At 53.1% G+C, this 15217-nt stretch overlaps 1 protein-coding gene across 1 annotated transcript; it reads right to left on the bottom strand.

Annotated features, from left to right (window-relative positions):
• Positions 1–2555: 2555 nt before the first annotated feature.
• Positions 2556–15217, bottom strand: LOC125112456 (alpha-1,3-mannosyl-glycoprotein 4-beta-N-acetylglucosaminyltransferase-like protein MGAT4E). The gene is given in 3 exon segments (XM_047754632.1): positions 2556–2668; positions 14087–14269; positions 14272–15217. Coding segments are annotated over 3 exon segments (1242 nt in total).

Below are 15217 nucleotides of genomic sequence, written 5' to 3'. Positions count from 1 at the left end.
CCCGTGGCATGTGGAGGTTCCCAAGCTAGGGATCGAATCAGAGCTACAGCTGCCGGCCAACACCACAGCCAAAACAACATCAGATCCGAGCCACATCTGTGACCTACACCACAGCTCACAGCAATGCTGGATCTTTAACCCACTGACTGGGCCAGGGATCGAACCTGCATCCTCATGGATACTAGTCAAATTCATTTCCACTCTGCCAGGACGGGAACTCCCTGGACAGAATATCTTCAAAGTCCAGAGGCCTCAGAGAGCTGACATGAGTTTGAGGAATTACTGGACCAGGACCAGAGAAGATGGAATGTTGTGGGCAGTGTCCCCAGGGGCATCTCCCAGCCTAGATGCTAATGGGTAGTTTGGATGGCCTTGCAGAAGTAGGAGGCAGGGCCTGTCAAAGGGTGTGACCTGGTGACTGTCTCTCTGTGGGTTGAGGCCCTCTGTCCTTTGCACCAGGAGCAAAGTGAGGCAGAGTCAGAAGGAGAAAGGCTCCAGGGATTGCAGCTCAGCTCCAAAATCTCAGTCCTTTACACCGGATTAAGGTGATCCCAGGACTTTCCGTTGTGGCTCAGAGGGTTCAGAACCCAACTAGTATTCATGAAGTTTCAGGTTCGATCCCTGGCCTCCCTCAGTGGGTTAAGGATTTGGTGTTGCCGTGAGCTGTGGTGTAGGTTTCAGATGTGCCTTGGATCCTGTGTTCCTGTGGCTATGGTGTAGGCCGGCAGCTGCAGCTCTGATTCGACCCCTATTCTGGGAACTTCCATATGCTGCAGGTGTGGCTATTAAAAAAAAAAAAAAAAAAAGCCATCCCAAAGTGGTGGTTCCTCTCTAGAGGAAAATATCACCATCCTGAACTTCAAATTACTGCTATAGGAGTTCCCGCTGTAGCACAGTGGGCTAAGACTCTCACTGCAGCGATTCGGGTTGCTGTGGATGTTTAGGTTCGATCTTGGTGCCGTGGGTTAACGGATCTTGCAGCTCTGATTTAATCCCTGGCCTGGGAACTTCCCAGGAACTTCCATATGCCATGGGTGGTAGGGCCATAAAAAAAATTGTTTCTACAAAGAGTTTTGCCAATACAGTATCCTGAATACAATAAAATGTAACCTAGTATCTGAGACAAGATAATAAAACCAGTAAAACAAAAGACCTTGGATCTGGCATTGCTGTGGCTGTGATGTAGGCTGGTGGCTGCATCTCTGATTCCACCCGTAACCTGGGAACTTCCATACGCTACAGGTGCAGCCCTAAAAAAGACCAAAAGGGGGGGGGTTAAGTTGAAATCCAATTCAAGATTGTTGCAAGGTTTTATATATATATATGTATATATATATAATTTTTGTGTGTGTGTCTTTTTGCCTTTTCTAGGGCTGCTCCCGCGGCATATGGAGGTTCCCAGGCTAGGGGTCCAATCAGAGCTGTAGCCGCCGGCATACACCGCAGCCACAGCAATGCGGGATCCGAGCCACATCTGTGACCTACACCACAGCTCACGGCAATGCCAGATCCCTAACCCACTGAGCAAGGCCAGGGATCGAACCCACAACCTCATGGTTCCTAGTCGGATTCGTTAACCAGTGCGCCACAACAGGAACTCCAAGGTTTTATATTTTTAAAATAATAATTTTCCAAACTGTAGGAAAGTGGTGAGACTGGTGCAGTTAACACCTGCATACCCACTAGCTGGATTCAGCATCTAAGTCCACTGTTTGTTTTGCTGCACTGACTCATTCAAACTCACTTTTACCTATCACGGAACACACAAATCTGTCTTTGTGACTAATAAGACTAATAATGCGTCCCCCAAATAATACCTAATCGGTATTCAAACTTTCCCAGCTGCCACAAAGTTTCTTTCGTCAGTTTTTCAGTCATTTTTTATTACTCAGTGAATTTATTACATTTATATTTGTACAATGATCATCACAATCCAATTTTATAGCATTTCCATCCCACACCGCCAGCGCATCCCCCCACCCCCCAAACTGTCTCCTTTGGAAACCATAAGTTTTTCAAAGTCCGTGAGTCAGTATCTGTTCTCCAAAGAAGTTCACTGTGTCCTTTTTTCAGATTCCACATGTCAGTGAAAGCATTTGATGTTGCAGTTTTTCAGTCATGACACAACCCAGGACCAGGCATTGTATTGTTTGCCTCTTAAGTCTTTTAATGTAAAGCAGTCACCTCTTTTCTCAATGGTGACTGCAAAGGGACTCATCTCAGCATCTTGAATGTCCCACATTCTGGATTTCTCTTTCCCAGTGGTGGCCAGCACATTGCTCTGTCCACAGTTCTCACAAGATGGCACCAGGTACAGAAGGTGACACTGGCCAGGTGGGCACCGTGCCCTGGTGTGTGGGCATAAGCTCCCTGTGGCCTGAGGACCCGGCCCCTCTGGTGAAGGACCACAAAGAAGCGGCAAGGGGTCCCGAGATGGTGAGAACAAGAGCAAGGCCGGGGGTGCTGTCGCCTGCCTCTGCCTGGCTTTGCCTCTGTCGTTCCACTCTTCCCTATGCCCTGCAAATACAGTTGATTTGGCAAGTGCTGCTGTGTGCCTATGACATGGGGGCCTGCCCTGGCAGCAGGCTGGGGCGTCTCCTTCCTTCCGAGATCTGGCAGGGCAGCCTCCACCTCCAGGGGTGTCCGGTGGAGGACCAGCCCAGAAGTTCTGGGAGAACAGACACCCACACAGGTGTTCAGGCAGGAGCCACCTCAAGGAAGCTGAGGGGCTACAGGTGTAGCCAAACAAAGCCCTGGACCCAAGTCTGTCTCAGCCTCAAGGCTGGAAGGAGTCAGCCCCTGTGCTCCCCGCTCTCGGCAGCAGAGGGCAGTAGAAGGCAAGGGGCCAGCTGCTTATAGGCTCCACCTGATGCTTATTAAGGCACAGGGTCCCAAAGACCCAGCCTTTAGCTGCGAACCCCTGAACCCCTGAAATAATTCATAAAGTGCCCATGAGCCTTGCTCCCCACAGTTAGGAAGCAGATGGCACATCGCTTACAGGCGGGCAGAGCAAGCTGGACCACTTGGACAAAGTTGCTGCTGCCATTTCCCCCTCGTAGCCCCAAAATGGACTAGATGTCCATCATGTGCTCTTTTCCCACCTCCCATTCTTTTTGTGTCTTTGAACTAAGCAGGGAGGATCTTTGTTAAAGCTGGGCTGGACCCCCACCTCCAAGCTCCAGATAGCGCCAAGCCCTTTGGTCCACAGGGCGATTCCTTTCCTTGGTGCGGTGGGGATGGAAAGTGTAAGTATTGCCTTAAAGTTGTGGTCCGAACCTAGGGACCTATAGAGCAGCATGGAGGGCTCCCCTTAGTGCCGGGGCATAAAGGAAGCACTATCCTGGCTGGAGCCATGGGACTGCAGCCCTGGCCACAGCCAAGGCCTGAAACGAGGTGACTTCCGCAGGTGCCACCACTGTCCCTTGTTACCTAGCCCAGTAGCCAGGAGCCCTATGGAAAGTTGGCTCCGTGCAGAGTAGGGGCTTATCCAGCTGGCGACCCAGACAGAAGACACGAAGGAATTGGCACAGCTGAAGGCCTGGGGCATCTGGCCTATGTGACAGGCTGAACAAAAAATTCCAGAAGGTACGGTTGGGGCGGAAGGCTGAGACTGCCATGGTACCTGGTTTTGAGCTGGTTCCTCGCATGAGCTATGTCCGGGGTGGCTGACACCAGAGCCTGCCTTTTTTTTTTTTTTTTTTTAATTTTTTTTTAAGAGCTGCAGGTGAGGCATGTGGAAGTTTCCAGTCTAGGAGTCAAATCAGAACTGTAGCTGCTGGCCTACACCACAACCACAGCAACACGTGATTGGAGCCAAGTTTGTGACCTACGCCACAGCTCATGGCAACGCCGGATCCTTAACCCACTGAGCGAGGCCAGGGATCGAACCCACATCCTCACAGAGCCTAGTCAGGTTCATTAACTGCTGAGCCAGGAAGGGAGCTCCTATTTATTTATTTATTTATTTATTTATTTATTTATTTTTCTGTTTAGGGCCTAACCTGTGGCATATGGAGGTTCCTAGGCCAGGGGTCTAATCAGAGCTGCATCTGCCAGCCTACACCACAGCCGCAGCAACTCCTGATCCAAGCTGCATCTGTGACCCATACCGCAGTTCACAGCAACTCCGGGTCCTTAACCCACTGTGTGAGGCCAGGGATGGAACCCACGTCTTTGTGGATACTAGTCGGGTTCTTAACCTGCTGAACCACAGTGAGACCAGAGCCTGTAGATGAGTGCTCCCCAGGATACACTCCTCTTCTGTTGGGTGTCTGAGGACAGGTTTCTGCATGTATAAGATGACAGACAGGATCCTGAGTCTGACTGTTCCTTTGTGAAGCTTTTGAACATTCTTCTTGCTCTCCCGTCTCTCCTATTGCAGGGCTCCCCGGGGCTTGGTCCCCACCCCCTGGAGAGCTGCGACATGAGTCAGTGCCTGATCCTCCACCTACAGCAAGGAACCTCCCTTCTGGCTCCGTCTTCCTTCCCTTTTCCTTAAATCTCTGATGAATTAGGATGAGAAACATGCAGAGTGTGTCCAGAGGACACAGGGAGCCCCAACCCAGCCAAGGGGGTGCTTCTGGGAGCTGGCTACTGGAGGCAGAAGGGGGTTTGAGGCAGAGACTGGTATAGGAAAAGACATGGAAAATGCGGGCACGTTTACACTCAGGTGACTTTTGATGCGTGTGTAGCTGAAACTCAATGTGGAAGAAGAGGGAGCTAGAAAAAAGCATTCAGAGCTGAATGACCTTGGTCTTGCATTTCTTTTTCTAGTTTTTTTTTTTTTGTGGGGGGGTGTGGTTTGTTTTTTGTTTTTGTTTTTTTTTTGTCTTTTGCTTTTTCTGGGGCCACTCCCACAGCATATGGAGGTTCCCAGGCTAGGGGTCTCATCGGGGCTGTAGCCACCAGCCTATACCAGAGCCACAGCAATGCAGGATCCAAGCCGCATCTGCAACCTACACCACAGCTCATGGCAATACCGGATCCTTAACCCACTGAGCAAGGCCAGGGATTGAACCCGAAATCTCATGGTTCCTAGTCGGATTCGTTAACCACTGCGCCATGACGGGAACTCCTTCAAGTATTTATTGAGCATCTACAACGTGCCAAGGATTATTCTAGATGTGTCAGGAACCCTCGGGGCTCCTGTACCCGAGGAGGACCTGTCCTCAAAGCAGTGGCTCTCACCTGTGGTAGAGTCGCGAGACCTTTGGGGCAGTCACACTGGAGGTGGCAGGTGGCTGGTAGAGACCAGGGTGCTGCTCAGGACAGGCCCCCACAGCAAAGATTTCAGTTGTGCTGAGAGGGAAGAACCTTGCCCTAAAGGATGGCTTGGCATTTGCAAGAGGGGTAGCTTTGGGGTGGGTAGATTTCCAAGCGCAGTGGTGGAGAGGGATAGAGCGAGCGCGGCTTGGGCCAGGGCCGTGAAATGCAAAAAGGGAGCGGCTGGGTCGGGGCACTTAGTGGCCGGATGGCATTGCACACAGAGCCAGGTCGACGATGACGGTGGAGTCTGCCTCAAGCGTCCTGTGATGCTCTCCCTCATCCCACGTGATCCCACCTGGAACTGCCGACGAAGTCAGCTCTAAACGGCATTATTTTCTCAGGCTGCCATAACAGTGGCCCACAGGCTGGGGGCCTTAAACCACAGAAGCTAATTTTCCTGCAGTTCTGGGAGCTGGACCTCACGATCAGAGCATCAGCAGTGTTGGTTTCCTCCCAGGTCTTTATCCTTGCTTCATGGACGGCCATCCTCTCCCGGTGTCTTCCCTCCATACCTGTGCCCTTTCTCTTCTTAGAAGGACACGTGTCGTCTAGGACTCCCCCACAGGACCTTATTTATCACCATCACCCCTTTAAAGGCCCCATCTTTGGAGTTCCCATCGTGGCTCAGTGGTTAACGAATCTGACTAGGAACCATGAGGTTGCGGGTTCAATCCCTGGCCTTGCTCAGTGGGTTAAGGATCCGGCATTGCCGTAAGCTGTGGTGTAGGTCGCAGATGCGGCTCGGATCCCACGTTGCTGTGGCTCTGGTGTAAGCCAGCAGCTGCAGCTCCGATGAGACCCCTAGCCTGGGAACCTCCATATGCTGCGGGAGCAGCCCTAGAAAAGACAAAAAATAAAAAATAAATAAATAAATAAATAATGGTCCCATCTTCGAACATGGTCACATTCTGAGGACCTGGGGGCAAAGACTTCAGCCTGTGAATGGCATGGGGGCGCAGCTCAGCCGCTCCTAGAGCCAGTGAGCTCGGGGTGCCCAGGGGCTGCCCAGAGCACAGTGGGCACAGGGGACCTGGCTCTGGAGCCTGAGGTACGGGCACCTGGAGCTGAGGGTCAGGGTGAGGTCAGCTGTGGGGAGCGCTCAGTGGGTTTTAAAAGCTGAATAGGAGTTGACCAGCCGACCAGAAAGAACAAGGCAGAGGGCGGAGCCTGACCTCAGAGCCACGCCCACTTTCTAATGCTGGGCCTGGAAGGCCAGTAGTCGGGGTGGAACTGGTGGAAACTTAGGGAGCAGGCAGTGTTCCCAGTGTTCTCCTCTGGAGAACCCAGAGGCCCGGCTAAGCAGTGAGAAGAAGGGGCCCTGATGGCAGGGTCTGGGCACAGCACCGCACCAGCTGTGGGGCAAGGGCAGGGCCTCGGGGCTGCCCAGCTCTGGCGGAGAAAGGTGGCAACCACCTGGAGACCGCAGAAGTCCAGGGCTTAAGGTTCAAATGGAGCTTATAAGTGCTGGCGACCCCGTGTCCCTGGCAGTGTGGCTGCCTCATGGTGGGGGGAGAAGGAACAAAGTCAGAGACAGAGCTGGTGACATTGCTCTGGACCTCAACTCGGCCATTTCCCAGCCTCCTGCCCGCTCCAAGAGCCTGGCAGGATCCCTCCGAGGGCAGTCCAGGGGTCCCCTGAAGACAGAGGAGGGGCACCCCGGGCTCAGGAAGAGAGCACTGGGAAAAGACCTCGTGGGGGAATTCTTCCTGCAGGTCACTCCTTAGCTGCAAACTGAGGGATGCAGGTGGCGTCACCAGCAGGGACCCTCCCCATGCCTCCAAGGATGCAGAACCTGGGGGACAAGGGAGAGGTCGAAGGAGGGGGCGCCTGAGGTTTGTCCCACAGAGCCTGGGCAGGCTCCCTGCTCCTGCGGGCTGCTCTCCTGCTGTAGATTTACAGGATTTCATGCAGCAGCCAACCAAGGGGCGCACAGCAGACACTGGCCCCTTTGGTCACCTTGTTCTTGAGGGCTTCCTTGTTGGCCAGGCCCCTTGGAGTGGGTTTTCTCAGTCCTAAGCACCAGTCCCATCCGACTGCCCCGTGAAAGGCTCTGTGGAGCCGCCAGGGACCACACAGAGGCCCCACACAATTCAGAGCAGACTCTGTAGCCAGATTGTGAGCCCCAGGCCTGCTGCTTGCTGACTCGCCGTATGGCCCGATCGAGTTGCTGGGCCTCAGTTTCCATTCTAGAAAATGAGCTGGAAACAACAGGACCCATGACCCAGTCTGTGATGAGGGTTAAATGCTGAGAACAGTACCTGGGGCCCAGCACATGTCCCTGGCGTTGGCTGTTGTCAGCGCAGCTGTCAGCAGAAGCCCAGGGGCCCATCGGAACAGTCACCTTTCACCACCGTTCTGCCCGCAGTAACTCTCTGTCCGGTTCTAAGGAATCCCCTCCCTTCTTTGTCTCAAAATTAAGCTCTTTCGAAGACACTTGTTCTCGGTGGTTGGTTATTGCAATTTCCCCCAGCCAAGGCTTTTCACCTCTTGTGTTCTGGAGCCCACACAGGTGGCCTGGGCCTGTGGGCTCATCTGTGCCCACAGCCAGAGCCCCAGCGCTTCACCGGTGCTCCCAGCCTCTAGGGGGCAGGTTAGGGGTGCGGTTCACTACATATACACAGAACTCTGTCCTAATTCCAGCCACTTAGCCAACGGAGAGACCCGACTATTTTCTGAGTGATGGGCAGGTGCTGGGCCCTGGCAGAAGGGCACCCAACAGAATGAACGAGGCCTTGATGCTGAGACTTGTGGCTCTTATCTCCTGCTCCCGGAAACATCCTCCCCCACCGGCCAGATCTGGTGTTTGCTCTCAACTCTGACCTGCCCAACCCCCGCTGACCCCAGCCCCCAGTAGGCAAGCCAGGCCACCCAGGATGGCCTCACTCAGACGCGGTGCCTTTGCCAAGCCGGCTGGAAGCCTCCCGGCCTCTGAAAGCCTCCAGGACCTCCCTCCAGCAGGTGGTCAGACTGCATTCAGAGCAGCAGCTTCCGGAGGGTGTGACAGAAGCCAGGAGACCTCTGCAGACCCAGGCGGAAGGCCCGGCTTCAGTGGGGGGTGTGCTGGGTTGGTTGTGTCCCGGGCCCCTCCCTCCCCCATTCTGGCTAAATCACGTGTGGAAGTTCCAACCCTCAGCTTCCAGAATGGGCCCTTATGGGAAACAGGGTCTCTGCAGATGTAATTCATTAGGATGAAGTCATACAGCAGTAGGTGGATCCCAAATCCATATGAGAGGAATGTGGACACATACACATGCAAAGGAGAATGCCACGTGAAGACTGCTATGGCACGGGTTCAATCCCCGGCCCAGGAACTTCCACCTGCCACCAGAGTGCCACCCCCCACAAAAAATGGGAGCTAAGTACCCACAGTTACCAGGAAAGAGGCCTGGAGCAGAGCCTCTCTGAGCGCTTCAGAGGAAACAACCCTGGCAACACCCTGATTTGGGATCTAGCCCCCAGGATGGTCCATGAATGTCTATGGTCGTAGGCCACCCAGTTTGTGGCCTTTGTGACAAAGCCTGGCAACCTAATACAAAGAGGGACATTAAGTCTGCCTCTTGCTGCAAGGTGATCTCCATGCCCAGGGATGGGGGCCAGTGTGTGGACCTCTCTGCAGGCTGCCCACTGCCAAGGACTTGATTGATGGGGCCCTGGGGACGCTCTCCCTCCATTGATTTCCCATCTGAGATAAGATGTCCTATGTGATTGCTCAGTGTTAAAACTTCGTGCCTCCCTGAAGGTTCTTTAGCCTGGATCAGAATCCCCTGCAGGGCTTGTCCACATAGCCTGCTGCTCCCATCCCCACCCCGTGAGTGTCTGACTCAGCAGGTGGGGGTCGGGAGGACTCTGCACTTGTAACAAGCTCTCAGGGGATGGTGTGCTGCTGGTTCAAGACCACACAGAGAGGGGCTGTGGCTTCACCCCCGCCTAGCTGACCTGGCATCAGAGTCACCTGGGAGCTTTCACAACCATCCCAGGGCTTCTTGCGGATGGTCTAGGGTAGGTCCAGGCTCCTCTGGCTTTAAAAAACCTGAGCCAGCAGCAGAAACGAATCTGACTAGTATCCATGAGGACATAAGTTCAATCCCTGACCTTGCTCAGTGGGTTAAGGATCTGGCAATGCTGTGAGCTGTGGTGTAGGTCGCAGACATGGCTTGGATCCCGAGTTGCTATGGCTGTGGTGTAGGCTGGCAGCTGCAGCTCTGATTAACCTCCATATGCCATGGGTGCAGCCCTAAAAACACACACACGCACACAAAAAAGAACCTGAGCCAGGGTTCAGAAGTGCTGCTCAGAGCCTCAGAACCAGCATAATAGGACCAGGGCCATGTACACTTTTTAGAAAAACATTCCTCAACCTGACACTCATAGCTCAAACAAACAGAATTTCAATCAAAAGAAAAAAAAAATTGTTCTTGGAGTTCCTGTCGTGGCACAGTGGAAATGAACCTGACTAGGAACCATGAGGTTTTGGGTTGGATCCCTGGCCTCGCTCAGTGGGTTGAGGATCCAGTGTTGCCATGAGCTGTGGTGTAGGTCGCAGACACGGCTCAGATCTGGCATTGCTGTGTCTGTGGTGTAGGCTGGCATCTATAGCTCCGATGAGACCCCTAGCTTGGGAACCTCCATATACTGCAAGTGCGACTCTAAAAAGACAAAAGACAAAAAAAAAAATTGTTCTTAACTCAGAGAGGAGGAGTGGGGGCAGGAGGCAGGGACCTCACTGGTGGCCCTGGGGCAGTGCAGGCCCCTCCCCCGATCCCCGGGTGAGGGGTGTCCAGGCCTGGCCAGGAACCCAGCTACCCACACACAGAGGCAATTCAGAAGGACAGAGAGCAGCTGCCTTTGACAAAGGAAGTGGCAGGTGCAGGGGGGCAGCCGGGCTGGGGATGGCTGCGGGGACGGGACGGGCAGGGAGGGGTTCGGGGGTGGGTAGGAGGGGGCTGGTGGGAACTTGCCTTGTTTCCGCTTTACCCTCCATTGTCTCCCAGACACGGAGGCTGGGACTCCCACACCAGTGAGGACAACGCTTTGGCTTCCTGGTTCTCACTAGGCTTGTGCCGCCCATCTGCATCACAGAAACGAGTGGGGGTGCACTGCTGGGAACTCGGGCTCCTGACTCTCATGCCTCCCTCCACGTTCCTGCCTGAGAATATCTCCTCTGTGGCTGTCACCTCCTCCGTGAAGCCTCCCCTGATGGCTCCAGGCACCATCAGTCTCTCCTCGCCTCTCTGTCCCCTTGATTCTGCATTTCAGGTGTCTCGCTCTCTGGACCAGAAGTGGCCTTAGCTGACTGGCTGCTTTCATGTAGCACAGCCTTGTGAAGGTTTGTGCAGTTGTAGCATGGATCAGTGTTCCATTCCCTTTTATGGCTGAATAGTATCTCATGGTAAGATACACCATATTTTGCCTGACACATGTAGATTGCTTCCACATCTTGGTTATTATAATGCTGTTATGACCAGTCACGTGTAAGTCTTTGTGCTGATGTAGCTTTCATTTCCTTGAGCACGTATATACCTCAGAGTGGAATTCCTGGGTCATATGGAAACTAAGATTTTGAGGATTTTGTTTTTTCTTTTATTTCTTTTATTTTTTTAATTACTCTTTCTTTCTTTTTTTTTTTTTGGTCTTTTTGCCTTTTCTAGGGCTGCACCCACAGCATTTGGAGGTTCCGAGGCTAGGGGTCCAATTAGAGCTACAGCTGCCGACCTATACCACAGCCACAGCAACGCAGAATCCGATCCTGTCTGCACCACAGCTCACGGCAACACCGGATCCTCAACGCACTGAGCGAGGCTGGGGATCAAATCCGCAACCGCATGGTTTCCACTGTGCCATGACGGGAACTCCTGAGGGTTGTTACAGAGTTTTCCAAAGAGGCTGCACCATTTTACAACCCACCAGCCTGTATGAGGCTCCAGGTTCTCCGCACCTCACTGACAATTGTTTTCAGTTTTTTAAATAGCTGTCCTAGTGGGTATGAAGTGGTATTTCATTGTGGTTTTTGATTTGCATTTCCCTGATGACTAATGATGAGTGTCTTTTCATGTGCTTATTGGTCATTTGCATATCTTCTCTAGAGAAATATCTATTCAAATCCTTTGCTTTTGTTTGTTGTCTTTTTGGCTGATTTGGCAAGTGGAAGTTCCTGGGCCAGGGGTGGAATCTGGGCCACAGGAGCAGCCTGTGCTGCTGCAGTGATAATGCAGGGTGATAATGTGGGGTCATTAACCCGCTGTGCACCACGGGAACTCCGTATCTTTTTATCAGTGAGTGCAGGTTTCTTTACACACGCTGGACACCAGTCTCATTACATATATGATTTGCAAATATTTTCTCTTCTGTGGGTTGTCTTTTCACGCTCTTTTTTCTTTTTCTTTTTAGGGCTGCATCCATGGCATGTGGAAGTTCTTAGGCTAGGGGTTGAATTGGAGCTGGAGCTACCGGCCTACACCACAGCTCACAGCAACACTGGATTCTTTTTTTTTTTTTTTGTCTTTTTGTGTTTTAGGGCCACACCCGAGGCATATGGAGTTTCCCAGGCTAGGGGTCCAATCAGAGCTGTAGCTGCCAGCCTTCACCACAGCCACAGCAACACCAGATCTGAGCCATGTCTACGACCTACACCACAGCTCACAGCAATGCCAGATCCTTAACCGACTGAGTGAGGCCAGGGATCGAACCCATGTCTTCATGGACGCTAGTCAGGTTCGTTAACCACTGAGCTACGAAGGGAACTCTAATCTACCTACTTTTTTGATAACTTGTGCTCTTGGTGTTGTATCTAATAATCTATTACCTAATCAAAGGTCACAACAATTTCCTCCTAAGTTTTCTTTTAAGAGTTTTATAGTTTTAGCTCTTATATCTATGTCTATGATCCATTCTGAGGTCACTTTTTTACATAATATGAGGCAAGAGTCACACTTTACTCCTCTGCATGTGGCTTTTCAGCTATTTCAACATCACTTTTTTTTTTCTTTTAGGGCCACACCCATGGCATATGGAGGGTTCCCAGGCTAGGGGTCGAATCAGAGCTGTAGCTGCCAGCCTACACCACAGCCACAGCAATGCCAGATCTGAGCTACGTCTGCTACCTACACCCCAGCTCGGCAACGCCAGATCCTTAACCCATTGAGCGAGGCTAGGATCGAACCTGAAACTTCATGGTTCCTAGTCTGGTTCGTTGACCGCTGAGCCATGACGGGGACTCCTGCAAGCTGTTCCTTTTACTGGAAGATCACCCTGGCTTCTTTCCTCATCACCTGGCTACCTTCTCCAATTATCTGACAGGTCTAGGCTTAGATGCCTCATCTTCCAAAAAGCCTTTCCTAAGTTCCCAATCAAGTTTCATTTGATTTTTTTTTCTTTTTTTGGCCGCTCTGAGACATACAGAATTCCTGGACCGGGGATCAGATCCGAGCTGCAGTTGCTACCTAAGCCGTGGCAACACCAGATCCTTAACCTACTGTGCCATCTGGGGCCAGGGGCGGGAATCGACCATGCAGGCCAGGGAATGGAACCTGCGTCTCAGCGCTTCAAGATGCTGCCAATCCTGTTGTGCCACAGTGGGAACTCCCCCAACCAAGTTTTAGCAAAGGTCTATACTCCTCAAAGACTCCGTGCTTCTTAACCCCAGCGGGAGCTTTTTTGGTTCCTGGCACACAATAGGGATTCAGTAATTCTTTTTTTTTTTTTTTTGGTCTTTTTGCTATTTCTTTGGGCCGCTCCCGCGACATATGGAGGTTCCCAGGCTAGGGGTCTCATCAGAACTGGAGCCCCCCGCCTACGCCAGAGCCACAGCAATGCAGGATCCGAGCCGCGTCTGCAACCTACACCACAGCTCACGGCAACACCGGATCGTTAACCCACTGAGCAAGGGCAGGGACCGAACCCTCAACCTCATAGTTCCTAGTCAGATTCGCTAACCACTGTGCCACGACGGGAACTCCCGGATTCAGTAATTCTGATGGGTGGATGAATCCCGGGAGTCCAGGAAAAGCACTGCTCGTGCTTTTGTACTCGTATGTGCGTTGCTGCGAGAGTTCAGGAGAATGAGATTTGAAAAAGATGCCACTGGGGTTTGATCATCTCTGTCGTTATAAGTAGGGAGGAAAGGCACAGATGCTGAAGCCAGGGCGGGGGAGGAAGTGAATTTTTATGTACAAACTATTTATGCCTAAGTTTGTTTGCGAGGGTAAGCGGGAACTAGACCTCAGCACAGAACGGCTTAAAAGGACAGGGTCAAGGGGTCAGTTTTACTGCAGTCTGTCCAGCTGCTACATTCCAGAACCTCAGAGAGCTCGACTTCCAATGAAAATTCCTTCCCTGGCTTCTCATGAAGTCTGTTCCAGGGCCTTGCAAGGGTTTCCCCCCTCTCCCCCCTCCCCTCATCTCTAACTGTGGGCAGACACACATGAGTGTGTTTGCACACACGCAGGCGACCTGTACTTACTTGGGTTGTTCTCAGTACACCAAGAATAATACAAAGCTTCCAGGAGTGACCCCGGCCTTGCCCCAAATTGGGCTAAGTTGTACCTGGCCCCAGAAACGACATCCTCTAAGAGTCACCTGTTTGGGTAGAAAAAGGAAGGGACGGGTCTAACATCGTGGTGGCGCTGGAAGATCAGCAGTGTCTCCTCTCTGCCCCTCACCCCCTGGCAGCTCCCCTGTGTCCCCCAGACACAGACACGCTCGACTGAAAAGCTTTCCAGCTTTAATGTTTCACAGTCACTGAATTATCCTCACCCCAAGCTGCTTCTATGTCCCCGGCGTGTTCCTCCCAGAGGTAAATGTGCCTGATTATGAGACTGCCAACCTGATCGGTGTTGACCATCAGCCTCACACAGCTCACATCGTACCCCATGCTCCTCGGCCATATCTCCTGATCCAGCTGCCCTTCCCAGAGCCGGCCCAGCAGGACGAAGCTGGTGCAGTGCTGGGGCACCCCCTCGGGGTTGTAGCCCAGCTCCACCTGCCCCTTCTCCAGGGCATGGGTCCCGTCCACGATGGTGCCAGTCAGCACCTGCACGCGTCTCAAGTTGGCCGACTGGTTCAGAATGACCGTCAGGTGGTTTCCTGCCCTGACTCCGTGGGTCCAGAAGAAGGACTCGTCCAGCGTGTAGGCCTCCCAGGGGAAATGCACATCAAAAACCTTCATGTCAGTGAAAACGGCTCCCGGGGGGTTGTGGGGACCTCGGGGGCTCTTCCTCTGCGCATCGGAGGCCTTCCAGCTGTTGTTAGAGGCCTGGAAGGAGTTCCTCTGGTAGAAGAGGAAAGGGCGGCAGAGGATGGGGTCCTTCTGGGCCAGGAGGGTGCGGAAATGAGGGATGAGTCTGTCGAGGGGCTTCTCCGTGTAGAAGAGGAGGAGGAAGTGGGCCAGGACCGGGAGGTCCCTGCTGTGGAAGAGTTTGCCCAGGAAGCCCATGTTGGAGAATTCCAGGAGCACCCAGGGCTCAGGCTTCATGGTGTCCACCTTCCACTGAATGTGGCTGAGGAAGCTGGGGGCACAGAAGGCGTTGTCCTCCAGCAGCAGGAAGTATTCCGAGAGCCTGGCAGCGGAGCTCACGAGGTAGGCGTGCTCCAAGTTCTGCCTGGAGAACACATTGTCTGGGTGCCAGGCCGGGCCCCTGATGCTCACCTCCTCGGGGTAGGCATCGGGTGGTGCGTGGATCAGCAGCAGCTGCCCCGCCAGGAGCTGGGGGCTGAAGAGGCTTGAAAGGTGGAAGACTGTCTCTCTGAGCTCGGGGAGGTTCAGGTCCGCCAGGTGGACCAGCACCGTGAGGTGCTTCTGCTCCGCCTTCGAGGTGGCTCGGAACAGGGACAGCAGTGTGGACAAGAGGCTGCTGCGGTCCAGCCAGGACCTCGAGGAGATGCCCACCGTCAGCCAGGCTGGGGAGGCAGGCAGGGTGCCGTCAGTGTGCCAGGCTGGCCAGCCGGGGGTGCCCAT

The sequence above is a fragment of the Phacochoerus africanus genome, chromosome 12, assembly GCF_016906955.1.
Source record: "Phacochoerus africanus isolate WHEZ1 chromosome 12, ROS_Pafr_v1, whole genome shotgun sequence".
Lineage (NCBI taxonomy): Eukaryota > Metazoa > Chordata > Mammalia > Artiodactyla > Suidae > Phacochoerus > Phacochoerus africanus.
This window is presented reverse-complemented; position numbering and strand designations above follow the sequence as displayed.